The 12,993-nt window shown below is 40.4% G+C and overlaps 1 protein-coding gene and 1 long non-coding RNA gene across 3 annotated transcripts in view; one reads left to right on the forward strand and one right to left on the reverse strand.

Moving 5' to 3' along the window:
- dner (delta/notch-like EGF repeat containing) overlaps window positions 1–12,993 on the reverse strand; it is a 329,950-nt gene that overhangs the window by 123,841 nt on the left and 193,116 nt on the right. For both annotated transcript variants that reach the window (XM_063045439.1, XM_063045440.1), the window contains exon 4: window positions 6,679–6,845. In XM_063045439.1, the coding sequence (XP_062901509.1) occupies window positions 6,679–6,845 (167 nt within the window). The remainder of the gene's footprint in view (window positions 1–6,678; window positions 6,846–12,993) is intronic.
- The window catches only part of LOC134345193 (uncharacterized), a 54,655-nt gene that overhangs the window by 6,780 nt on the left and 34,882 nt on the right, over window positions 1–12,993 (forward strand). The gene's annotated exons all lie outside the window — the stretch shown is intronic.

The raw sequence follows: 12,993 nt of genomic DNA on the forward strand, positions 1-12,993 counted from the left end.
TCTATCAAAGTGCATGACCATGCATTTTCCAATATTGTATTTCATTTTCCAGTCTCTTGCCCATTCTCCTAATCTATCGAATTCCTTCTGCAGCCATCCTATTCCCTCAACACTACCTGCCTCTCCACCAATCTTCATATCATCTTGACAACAAAGCCATCTATTTCACCATCTAAATCATTGATGCACAGCATAAAAAGAAGTAGTCCCAACACCAATCCCTGTGGAACACCACTAGTCACTGGCAGCCAACCAGAAAAGATTCCTTTTATTTCCACTCACTGCTTCCTACCAATCAGCCAATGCTCTAACCATGCCAGTAACTTTCCATTAATACCATGGGTTCTTAACTTGGCAAGCAGCCTCATGTGTGGCACCTTGTAAAAGACCTTCGGAAAATCCAAATATACAACATCCCCAGCATCCCTTTTATTTATCCTACTTGTAATCTCATCAAAAAATTCCAACAGGTTCACCAGGCAAGATTTGCCCTTAAGGAAGCCATGTGGAAGTTGTCCTATCTTGCCTGTGTCATCAAGTACTCCATGTCCTCATCCTTAACAATTGACTCCAACATCTTCCCAACCACTGAGGTCAGACTAATAGGTCTATAATTTCTTTCTGCTGCTTCCCTCCTTTCTTAAAGCGTGGAATGACATTTGCAATTTTCCAGTCCTCTGGCATCATACCAGAGTCCAATGATTCTTGAAAGATCATTACTAATGCTTCCACAATCTCTATCATTACCTCCTTCAATACCCTAGGGTGCAGTTCTTCTGGTACAAGTGACTTATGCATCTTTAGGTCTTTCAGATTTTTGAGCACCTCCTCCCTTGTAACAGTAACTGCACTTACTTCTCTTCCCTCATCTCCTTCAACACCTGACACATTGCTAGTGTCTTAAATCTATCCTACACTTTCCTCATTTTCCCTGAAACTCAAAGCCATTGCTGCTCTGCTGTCACCCCTGCCAGCATCTCCTTCTAATTTACTTTGGCCAACTCCTCTCTCATAACACTGTAGTTTCCCTTACTCCACTGAAATACTGTTATATCATACTTTACTTTCTCCCTATCAAATTTCAAGTTGAACTCAATCACATTGTGATCTCTGCATCCTCAGGGTTCCTTTATCTTAAGCTCCCTAATCACCTTCAGCTCATTACATAACACCCAATCCAGTACGGCTGATCCCCTCTTAGGCTCAATGACAAACTGTTCTAAAGAGTCATCTCATCAACATTCAACAAACTCAGTCTCTTGAGATCCATTACCAACCTGATTTCCCAATCTACCTGGATGTTAATATCTCCCACGACTATCATAACATTGCCCTTTTGACACGCCTTTTCTGTTTCCCAATGTAATCTGTAGTCCACATCCCAGCTACTGCTAAGGCAGCTTACTCTGCTCTCCTTAGGCATTGGTATAATTGTTGCCTTTTTGAAGCAGGTAGGAACTTCTGACTGTAGCAGTGAGAGGTTGAAAATGTCCTTGAATACTCCCACCAGTTCATGGCACAGTTTTTCTGAGCCTTACTAGGTACTCCAATGGTGCCTGCCACCTTATGAGGGTTCACCCTCCTTAACGACAGCCTAACATCGGCCTCCAGGACAGAAATCACAGGGTCTCCAGTTACATTTTCCCTTTCAAAGCAGACATAAAAGAAGTTACTAAATCCCATTGCCCCTTAGCTTCTTAGTGTTTTAATAGGATAGTAATAATTCCTGAACTCTGCTTTCCTCAGCTTAATATGCTATCGCTTCCTGTGTCATTCTTATTCTTGTTTTACAGTGTTTTAAGATAATCTCTCGGAGTTGTGCAAAATGTTTTACATGTAATTCCCCTAATTGATGTAGGGTCGCTTTGTCATAAAGAGCATTTTACACAATACAGCAGATATGAGCTTGTAAAACTTTTATATTGTATAAAGTCTGCATTGCTGGCTTCCACAATGGGCTCTCTCACAACCCAAATAAATCCTCATGTACATATCAGATTTACTAGTAATGGCTGATGAGAAGAAGCAGGAAAAGAAATTTTTCTTTTAAATCACTGTTTATTGCCTCCGTGTCTCCATGTCTCCATTCAATTTGACTGAGCTTTATACTTTCCCTGTTAATGCATTCTCTCAAAGGAACTGCCAACAGTTCAGGGAGATCATGGAACTTTCTGGGCCTTTCATAAGCCATCCAAGCCTCAACTCCATTTTCTTGCCAGTTCCCATAAACCCTGATCTTCCCTTAGTCACAATTTGATCTCTCTGTTAAGGAATATTTGCAGCCCACAGACAGACAAAAAAATCTTGCTCGTTTCCATTATGGATGATTCCCTTAGAACAGGGCAAATAAAAGGAAAGATTTTCACTGAAGTGGGTGGCAGGGTGGTGATACGTCTTTACCAAAGGAGGTGTAAGGCGCTCCTTCCCTCCACAAGCCTGCAGATCATCTTTCGGCAAGGTGTAGCACCTGTTTAGCTGCTCGATCAGAGTCGCGTGAAGCCATGGCAGCAGATGGTGGATGGTCGAATGAGCAGCCGGTGCATATTACAAGTCCTGGTTATGCGACCACTGACGCCAGGCCGGCAATCTCTGAAAAGTATTAACAATGGCTGGGGGTTTTGAAAAGATATTGCCCAGAAGAAGGCAATGGCAAACCACTTCAGTAGAAAAATTTGCCAAGAATAATCATGCTCATGGATAAGACCATGATCGCCCACATCATACGGCACGGCACATAACAAACAAGTGAGTCGGTGAAGGTCTAGGACAGCAGAAAATCTAGTAGACCTTATAAAGTGTAGGACAGAAATTAAGAGGGAGATTAGGAAAGTAAAGAGAGTGTATGAAAAAATATTGACAAGTAATACCAAAGAAAATCCAGAAATGTTTCATGGGTACAGCTTTGGAAATGAAGAGATTGATGCTGATGTTTCAGTAACGATGAAAGCAAGTGAAATATTCGATGAGTTGAAGGTGGCATCAAGGGGGTTATCTTATTTAAAAACTGATAAAATGTCAGGCCTGGATGAAATATATCCAAACTTGTTAAAAGAAACCAAGGAATAAATCGCAGAAGCACTGACTACAATTTTGCAATGCTCTGAGAACAGGAGTGTTGCTGGAGGTGTGGAGAACAGTTACCCAAGGATCTGATAAGGAGCTGCATAGATGGCTGGTTCATATAGAAAAAGCCCATAGAAGAAGAGTGTATGGCAAAACGTTTGCAAGATTGGTTCTTTGACAGATTGCAAAGCAGAATAGATGACATTGTCAGGAAGTTCCATGGTCAGTAGAAGTTCCACTGGGCTCTCTAGTCAATCCCTTGGCTTTATATAGATGTAGATGCAGAAGGCATGATTAAAGTTTGTAGTGGATACAAATATTCCTTGTGAGAAAGAAAGGTTAAGCTGAGGAAGATATTCCGCTGATTGGGCAGAAGAAACGCAAATGGAATTTAGTTCAGAGAAGTGAGAGGTAACGCACCTGGAGAGGTGCAAACAAGGTTCATTCTGCCATGGAGCCATCTGAAGAAATGCAACAAGAGAAGAACATACATACTAAATACAATTGTATTCGGTGAGGTGCAGTCTATAGACATACGGTTAGGATTAATGACCGTGGGCATACTATTTTACTGCCAGAAGTGTGGTGACTCTTGCAGGCTGTCCAGCACAATCCTTGCTAATTTGAATTGAAGCAAGCACTGCATTTTGTAACACCTGTGTAGTGCTTGTCTTATCTCATGTTGCTGGTCGCTACACCCTTTATGAGAAAATCTACTCACATAGTTCTACACTAGGTGCTCAATCAGCCACCAGAGGCTCTAGGTATCGACAAAAGGCAGGGAGTGCACCGTAGAAAGCATTCTTCTAGGGTACATCACAACCTGGTATGGAAGTTGTCCTGTCCAAGACCAGAAGAAGCTGCAGAAGATCGTGAACACGGCCCAGCACATCACACAAACCAATCTTCTGTCCTTGGACTCACTTTACACCGCACGCTGTCGGAGCAGTGCTGCCAGGATAATCAAGGACACAACCCACCCAACCAACACACTTTTCGTCCCTCTGCCCTCCAGGAGAAGGCTCAGGAGCTTGAAGACTCGTACGGCCAGATTGGGAACAGCTTCTTTCCAACTGTGATAAGACTGCTGAACAGATCCTGACCCGAATCTGGGCCGTACTCTCCAAATATCCGGACCTACCTCTCTGTTTTTTGCACTACCTTACTTTCCCTTTTCTATTTTCTATTTATGATTTATAATTTAAATTTTTACTATTTACAATTGATTTGTACTCCAGGGAGCATGAAATGCAGAATCAAATATCGCTGTGATGATTGTATGCTCTAGTATCAGTTGTCTGGCGACAATAAAGTAAAGTAAAGTAAATAGGAAACACACACTTCTGGAGGTAAGTTTGTTTATAAAAATAGCAATATATACAAAATATTTACACGAGTAAGAACAATTGAAAATTGTAACATTCTATCTTAGGTTCTCAATCTCAGACATCAGACATTCCTGAGAAATCCCTGGCCTGTCATGGAGAAGGGCCAATTGGAATGCTATTGAAAACATGGCCCATGCACTGAGAGCTCACAAAATCTCAACCACAACAGCAGGAAGAATGCTCCGCCTCACAAGCCATGTGGCTTGTCCCCATCTGTGAAAGGGTCTGCAATAACTACATTGCCTTCATCAGTCACCTTGGAAACCAAACGAAAGCAATTCACCCTCGATCATAAGGGACTGCTGAAGAAAAACAAGACAGGGAAGATGCGGTTGTGCTCAAAGGGATGGGTGCAGGGGAGTTTTACAAAGATGCTGCAAAGAATGGAAAATTGTAGATTCATAGAGTAACGTAGTATAAGAGCAGACCCTTCAGCCCAAATTATCTATGCTGACCAAGATTGCCAAATAAGCTAGTCCCATTTGCCTGTATTTGGCTCATATCCATGTGTTGGGCACGTGGCCAAGTGGTTAAGGCGTTTGTCTAGTGATCTGAAGGTCCCTGCTTCGAGCCTCAGCTGTGGCAGCGTGTTTGTGTCCTTGAGCAAGGCACTTAACCACACATTGCTCTAGTGTCTGTGCGAGGAGTGGCGGCCCACACAGACTTCCAATCTGCGCCTTGTAAGGCATTTCTTTCTAATCAGCACAAGAACAGCAGACTGCTTGACCTAATTCTGTATTGTAAGTTCCCTATGATGCAATTATTCTGAAACTATGCCCACTTGTCCGAGATTTCCTCATGAAGGAAAGCGTCCTTTTCGCACCCAACTTCTCAAGCCCTCTTCAAAATTCATCTGGTTTAATATGGCTGAATCTTATTCATCTAAACTCTAGAAACTGGGCTTAAACTGCAAAGAATTTTTTCTTCACACTGATCTAAACTCTGATTTTAGCATTGTATTCTCACTGGATGAACTAAATGTTCATTGCATTCTAATTTATATTCTATATGGACTACTACTTTCAAAATATACAATATATTTAACAACACTTTGAAGATTATCTTAGACCAATTCTCTTTCACAAGATGATACCAGTTTGCTGGTACAGAACTTTTAGCAGAGGATTCTCGATGGGAATTAATTAGCTTGATGCAGTATCACAGCATGTGTGTGTTTTCTAATTAATGTTATTAATATGCATTAAATTTCACTTCTTTGGAACAGAATTATTAACTTTTCTGCAAGCAATTACATTTATAAAACTAACAATATTAAAATGAATGCCATAATGCAGAATATTCCACAGATCAAGCTATCTAGTTTAAAGATAAAAAGTTGAAGATATTAACTCTCCTTATAATAAAGCCTCTGCAGCAATTTATTAGGAGCAAAAATAGCTGCTCCTTTTTAAATGCCAATCAGAGCCCAGAAAAGATAATCCCCGGGCAATGGCCTAATTACAACAGTGAGCTGGGGATGGAAAAATGACATTACTAAAACTAATTAATGTGGTTATTTAAAAATAATATTTAAAACATGGCCTTGCTGCACATTGCAATTATTCCGCGCTGTGCAATTTGGCAAGAATTATATCTGGAGGTAACGCACACCTCGAAGTTGACATGAAGCTTTGCGGAGCAGACTTGATGGGCAAAATTCTGCTCCTATATCTTATGAAAGACCTTAGCCTGAAACGTCAACTGTGTATCCCTCTCTATAGATGCTGCCTGACCTGCTGAGTTCTTACAGCATTTTGTGTGTTTTTCCCAAGATTTCTAGCATCTGCAGAATCTCTTTTGTTCATTGCTTACTTCCATCTCTGAACAGAAGGATTGAGTATGAATCTGAAGATTTGGGCACAATATCTAAACTGATGTTTCAATATTGTAAAGGGGGATTGCTACTTTGTCAGAGATGCCGTGCGTCAGATTTTAGAAACGTATAATTGTTATGGTGTAGAAGAAGGCTATTTGATCTGTTGAGTCTATACTTGTTCCTAGTAGAGCAATCTCCCTCCTTCTTGCCCACAACACAACAAGTTGTGTCCCTCAGGTACCGATTTCCTTTGAAAGAAACGACTGATGTCAGTTTCACTGTCCCTACAAGCAGTGATTAGCAGATCCTCACAACTCTTAGCATTAAAAAAGTTTATGTTTGTCACACCCTAGGCACTCTCATTTAACGAAGGATAGAAATGGAAGGCAGACCAGTTTTAAATCACCTTACCAATAAAGTAGTTGCTGCCCATAGACATTATCTCCTCCAAAAGAACATATCCATCCACAGTGGGCAACGGTGAGATGATTTTTCCATTTGAAATATTGCACTGTTGAAATTCAGCTTCTGTGACTTCCCAAAATCCAACAGATGAAACTATCCCATTCAGTTTAATCCTGGAAGGTAAAATCGGATTGTAAGTGAGTTTAGTTAGTGACAAATACTTGACTGAAGAATTTACTTAAAAGGATGTTGCTTTGAAGAAATGCAGCTTTCATTTTACAGAACATTCTGCATCGCTTTTAAATGATCATGAAAACTGAAGCCACACGACTGTAGATCCGGGAAACCACACACTGGAACCCTCTGTCAGTCCGAATAGGAATCCATGCTATTAAAAGAATCATAAATATTTAATCTTCCAGTTGAGTTAAAAAGACATCCCATACTCTTTGTATGAGAAAGATAGCACAGTCTCAAAACAGGATTCTGTGTATCTTTGGTCTAATGCCCTTTGTGGGGTCATTTCTAATATTACTGCTCTGATCTGCAGATTTTATGCTTTTTAAGCGCAAAATAAAGACAGAAAGATTCACCATGTCAGTCGTGGGGAGAGGAACAGTTAACAATACTGTCAGAATAAGAATCAGGTTTATCATCACTGTCAATATAATGTAAAATTTGGTGTTTTGCAACATCAGTACAGTGCAAAAACATAACATTACATTAAATTGCAAAATAAATAAATAGTCCAAAAAAGGCAATAATGAAGGAGTGTTTATGGCTGTGTCGACCATTCAGAGATCTGATGTTTTGGAATCTCTCCTGCCTTTTTCCCCATTGTTTTGTCCTTCGTTCGCTCTTTATTGCCTATGTTGATTACCTGTCAGATCTCCAATTTTTTTTCCTATTTTTGATGCAAGGTCATTGACCTAAAATATTAACAGAGAATCTTCCTTCACAAGTGCTGCCCGGTCTGATGAGTATTTGCATCATATTTCAGATTTACACCATTCAGGGTGTTTTTGTTTCGAACAATTAATAGAATTTGTTAAGTCACAGGGTTACAGCACTCCCATTCCCATCAAGGTGAGTCACAATGCAGATCATTATCCAGGAGGGTTCAGAGAAATCTACACAGATTAAATGTTTGGACCAGGTTATACTATATGGAATATAAAGGGATAAATGTGAGGGATCCAGTTTGGTGTAGGGGAAAAAACAGTAGGTTTAAGAGATTGAAAGGTGTTGCTGCTCAGGGCGACCTGGATGTTTTTAAACATGAATGAATGGAAAATAATGAGCAGATGCAGTAAGCAATCAGGACAGCAAATGGCATTTAGACAGGCTGCATCATGGCCTGGAACGAGAACTGCAATGCGCAGGAACGTAGGAGGCTTCAGAGGTGGTGGGCTCAGACAACTCTATCATGGGACAGCTCTCACCACCACTGAGGATATTTAAAGAATCAATGTCCCAGGAAGGTGACCTGCATTATTATGGACTCGTCACCATTTGGGATATGCCTTCTTCTCACTGCTGCCGTCGAGAAGGAGGTACAGAAGCCTGAAAAGCTACACTTCAAGGTTCAACAACAGCTTCTTCCCCACTGCTGTCAGGTTCTTGAACTGACCTGTAAAACCATAATTCTATCATGGACTATATTTCTCCCAACTTACATTAATGTCATTATGTTTATTTTAGTTTTGTTTTGTCATGTAAGTTATGTTAATTCAAGTTTACATCATGTTTGTTCATCATGGACGTAAATAATGTACTTCTGCTGCAAAAAGCTGATTTTCATGGAATCTATACCCTGAGTATTTATTTCCATTACAATATAGTAAAGTTGAACTTGACTTTGGTATATTGGCCTTTATTTAAGAGAACCTGAGTGGAATAAAGGAGTGATATATGGGATTAATATTACTGAACCCTGATGAGACAGCTTCTGGAATAGTCCGTGTTCCCTCCTAACAAGACGCTGTGGTACAGAGATTTCAATCAAGGTTGATTCTGGGGATGAACATTTATGAAGAGAATTAAGCACCAGGGGAGTATTAGGCTTTAATTGTTTGAGGTTCAAACAGTAACATTAAAATATGTAAAATTCTCTGAGGAATTTATGATAGAGGTGTGATTGCTGATTCCCCTGGTTGATATATCTATAACTGGGTGAGAGAGACAGAGATTAGGACAGAGATTAGCATAAACCTCTTCACCTAAAAAGCAGTGAATCTTTGGAGTTCTCCACTTAAGGTGTATGGTGTTGCTGAGTAGATTCAATACAATGATCAATATATCACTATATACTGAGGGAATAAAGAGATATGGGGTTAGTGCAGGACTAAACATAATGGATTAGCTAACTACCTTCAAGAGATGGTGTTTCAAAATGGAGGCATGCAACATTAAAGACCCTCACCAATCCTTGACATTCCCTCTTCTCATTAGCACAGTAGCCTGAAATACCCTCATTCAACATTTTAAGTACAGCTTCCTTCCCTCCGCTTGATTACTGAATGGTCTGTGAACCCATAAACATTACGTTATTGTCATCTTTTTTTCAGTATTTATCTATTTTCTGTTACCTGGTAATTCGCATGTCTCGCACTCTACTGCTGCTGCAAAGCACCAAATTTCACAATATATCTCAGTGATAATAAGCCTGATTCTGATTCTAATAACCTTGTTGACTGGTGGTGCAGGCAGAAGGATCCGGATGGCCTCCCCTGCTTCTACTTCACATTTTCTTCTTTGGTCATCCTTAACATAGTAAGAGTGCTCCTCAATGAAGAAATGCTACTAATCCTCTGAGCTTTGACCAATTCTCAGCTTTCAACACAGCTCATTGACCATACTGGCCCAGAGCAGTGTGACCTCTGTTAGAAACTCCCCCACTCATCTGCCTGCAGTCGGGCGGGTACACAACTGCAACAAGAAAATAACTATTTGGGACTAGAGCTGCTCAGTTAGAATTTTGTGTAATGTAAGGCATAAAATAAGAGGTAAAATAAATTATAAGTAAAATCATACAAAACGGCAAAAAGAGCTCCTCACAGGCAGGAGAAATATAAAGTACCAAAAAAAATATCAAAACAGAAAATAATAGTCACAAAAGGAACCTGAAAGGGATGAAAAGAAGAGTGGTCAAACTTGGAGAGTGTGACTCCAAGATATGGATAAGTAACATAGTACAGTTCACCACAGTACGTCTGCTTGCAACACTCTGTGTCCGACAGAGTGATCAGCAGCACTGGGGCTCCACAGGGGACTGTCTTGTCTCCCTTTCTCTTCACCACTTACACCTCGGACTTCAACTACTGCACAGAGTCTTGTCATCTTCAGAAGTTTTCGGATGACTCTGCCATAGTTGGATGCATCAGCAAGGGAGATGAGGCTGAGTACAGGGCTACGGTAGGAAACTTTGTCACATGGTGTGAGCAGAATTATCTGCAGCTTAATGTGAAAAAGACTACGGAGCTGGTGGTAGACCTGAGGAGAGCTAAGGTGACCCCTGTTTCCATCCAGGGGGTCAGTGTGGACATGGTGGAGGATTACAAATACCTGGGGATATGAATTGACAATAAACTGGACTGGTCAAAGAACACTGAGGCTGTCTACAAGAAGGGTCAGAGCCGTCTCTATTTCCTGAGGAGACTGAGGTCCTTTAACATATGCCGGACGATGCTGAGGATGTTCTACGAGTCTGTGGTGGCCAGTGCGATCATGTTTGCTGTTGTGTGCTGGGGCAGCAGGCTGAGGGTAGCAGACACTAACAGAATCAACAAGCTCATTCATAAGGCCAGTGATGTTGTGGGGATGGAACTGGACTCTCTGACGGTGGTGTCTGAAAAGAGGATGCTGTCCAAGTTGCATGCCATCTTGGACAATGTCTCCCATCCACTACATAATGTACTGGTTGGACACAGGAGTACATTCAGCCAGAGACTTATTCCACCGAGATGCAACACAGAGCGTCATAGGAAGTCATTCCTGCCTGTGGCCATCAAACTTCACAACTCCTCCCTTGGAGGGTCAGACACCCTGAGCCAAAAGGCTGGTCCTGGACTTATTTCATAATTTACTGGCATAATTTACATATTACTATTTAACTATTTATGATTTTTCAACTATTTAATTATTTATGGTGCAACTGTAATGAAAACCAATTTCCCCCAGGATCAATAAAGTATGACTATGACTATGACTATAAATGGAGGTTAAGCAATGGCAGGAATTTTGAATGATTACTTTTATCAATATTTATGTTAAAGGAAGAGGAGAGAATCATAGCTATTCAAGGGAAGTTATATTGAACCAGGGGCAAGGCTTGCCAAAATCAAAATAAATTAAAGTAATATAGAAAATATTGGCACTGAAGACTGACAAATACACAACATCAAATGATTCATATCCCAGTTACTTAAAGGAAGTCAGTGGGAATACTGCTGACATCAACTATTATCACCTTCTGAAGATTGTAAGATTCGTTCCTTTAGATTGCAAAACTGTTTATGTCACTTTGCATATTAAGGAAGGAGAGGAAGGGAATCAGGCAACTAAGAGACCATTTTGTCTATATCTGTTGGCAGGAAATTATTAGGATCCATATGTGAGACTGCAAGCAGACTTTGAAAATTTTCAGTGGATCAGATTGTGTGAACATAGATTTGTGAAAGAAACATCTTGCATGATTATTCTAATTATAATTTGAAATGTGCATTAGCTATTGGATCAGAATCAGAATCAGGTTTATTATTAGTAACATATATTGTGAAAATTTACAGGACACAATTTACTTAATTGCACTCTCTGAAGAACTTCTGCAGAATTTGCAAATCTCTAGACTACTGTTCACTAGAGTAAGAACTTTTCATGGTGCTAATAAGCTCAGAGATCTTTCTCTTCAATAAACTTTTCTGTAAAAAATGAGGACAAGGATGAAATAAGTTGAATAATTTGTGGACATAGAGTATACAAACTTATTTGGACATGGATGATACTATCAGAAAGCAAGCAACAAGCAAGTTTATTTGCATGGCCTTCTGTCCTCTTTTATCAAGCTCCCCCTTCTCCAGTCCTGTATCACTTTCACCAATCAACTTCCCAGCTCTTTGCTTCATCTCCTCCCCCTTCAGGTTTCACCTGTCACCTGGTGTTCCTTTCTCCCCTACCCCTACCTTTTTGAATCTACTCTTCAGCACTTTTTCCAGTCCTACCAAAGGGTATCGGCCTGAAACATCGACTGTATTCTTTTCCATAGAAGCTGCCTGGACTACTGAGTTCCTCCTGCATTTTGTCTGTTGCTTAAGTTTATTTACAGAGCACTTTTCAAACCCAAGGCAGTTAAGATATGCCATTGAAAGGAGAAGTATTGTGTTTTATAACATTTATAATGTTTACCCAGATTTTGAAGATCTTAAAAGAATTTTAGATCTGTAAGTCTTGACTAGATTTAACTTTCCCCAATAGGTTTAACTGAACTCGGAGTAGAAGTTATAGTATAGCTCTATGAATATACTTCTGGGAACCAGACCAGGCTATGAGAGGATTTTTAAAAATATATTGAACAGAATGATAAATGTAGTACAAGTTAAGTCATAAGGGGAATGATAGTGTTGCAAGCAAATGGTGACTTGCTTAATGCCCTCAATACTTTACCAAGAACTGATCAGATAGATAGAACAACACTTCTGCTGATTGTGGAAGTGGAAATAAGGCACACTGTAAAATCTAAGCCTGGACTTTTTAGAAATGAAGTTCAGGAAGGGGAAGGAGGGCAAACATTTGCCACTACATTGAGGATTGGTGTTGGAGACGGCTTCTTTCTATTCCGGGACGTTAACATATCAGATGACCTGTCCTGGGCCTGGCACACAGATGTAATAATAAGAAAATCCAGCTGGTATCTTTACTTTCTTAGGAGTTTAGGGAGATCCAGATTATCACTGAACACTCTATCAAACTTTTGCAGGTGTTCTGTTGACAGCATCTCCATCTGAAACGGCAATTCAATTGCACAGAAATGTAAGAGATTGCAGGAAATAGTGGACTCTGCCTTGAATATGAGGCGCATTCCTCCCCACTATTGATAGTATCTACAGGAAGCAACATCATCAAAGATCCCCACTTTCTGGACCATACCATTTTTTCTGAGAGTACCATTAGACAGGAGGTACAGAAGACTGAAGCCCCACACCACCAAGTTCAAGTTGCATCCCTTCAACCAAGCGCCTATCAGTCCTTGAGTCAGGGAACTCGGAGAAGCGATGTGGAGGATAGTAACATTGAAACAGCTAGCTGCTGGTCTCCCATTGTCTT

The sequence above is a fragment of the Mobula hypostoma genome, chromosome 4 (genome assembly GCF_963921235.1).
Source record: "Mobula hypostoma chromosome 4, sMobHyp1.1, whole genome shotgun sequence".
NCBI lineage: Eukaryota > Metazoa > Chordata > Chondrichthyes > Myliobatiformes > Myliobatidae > Mobula > Mobula hypostoma.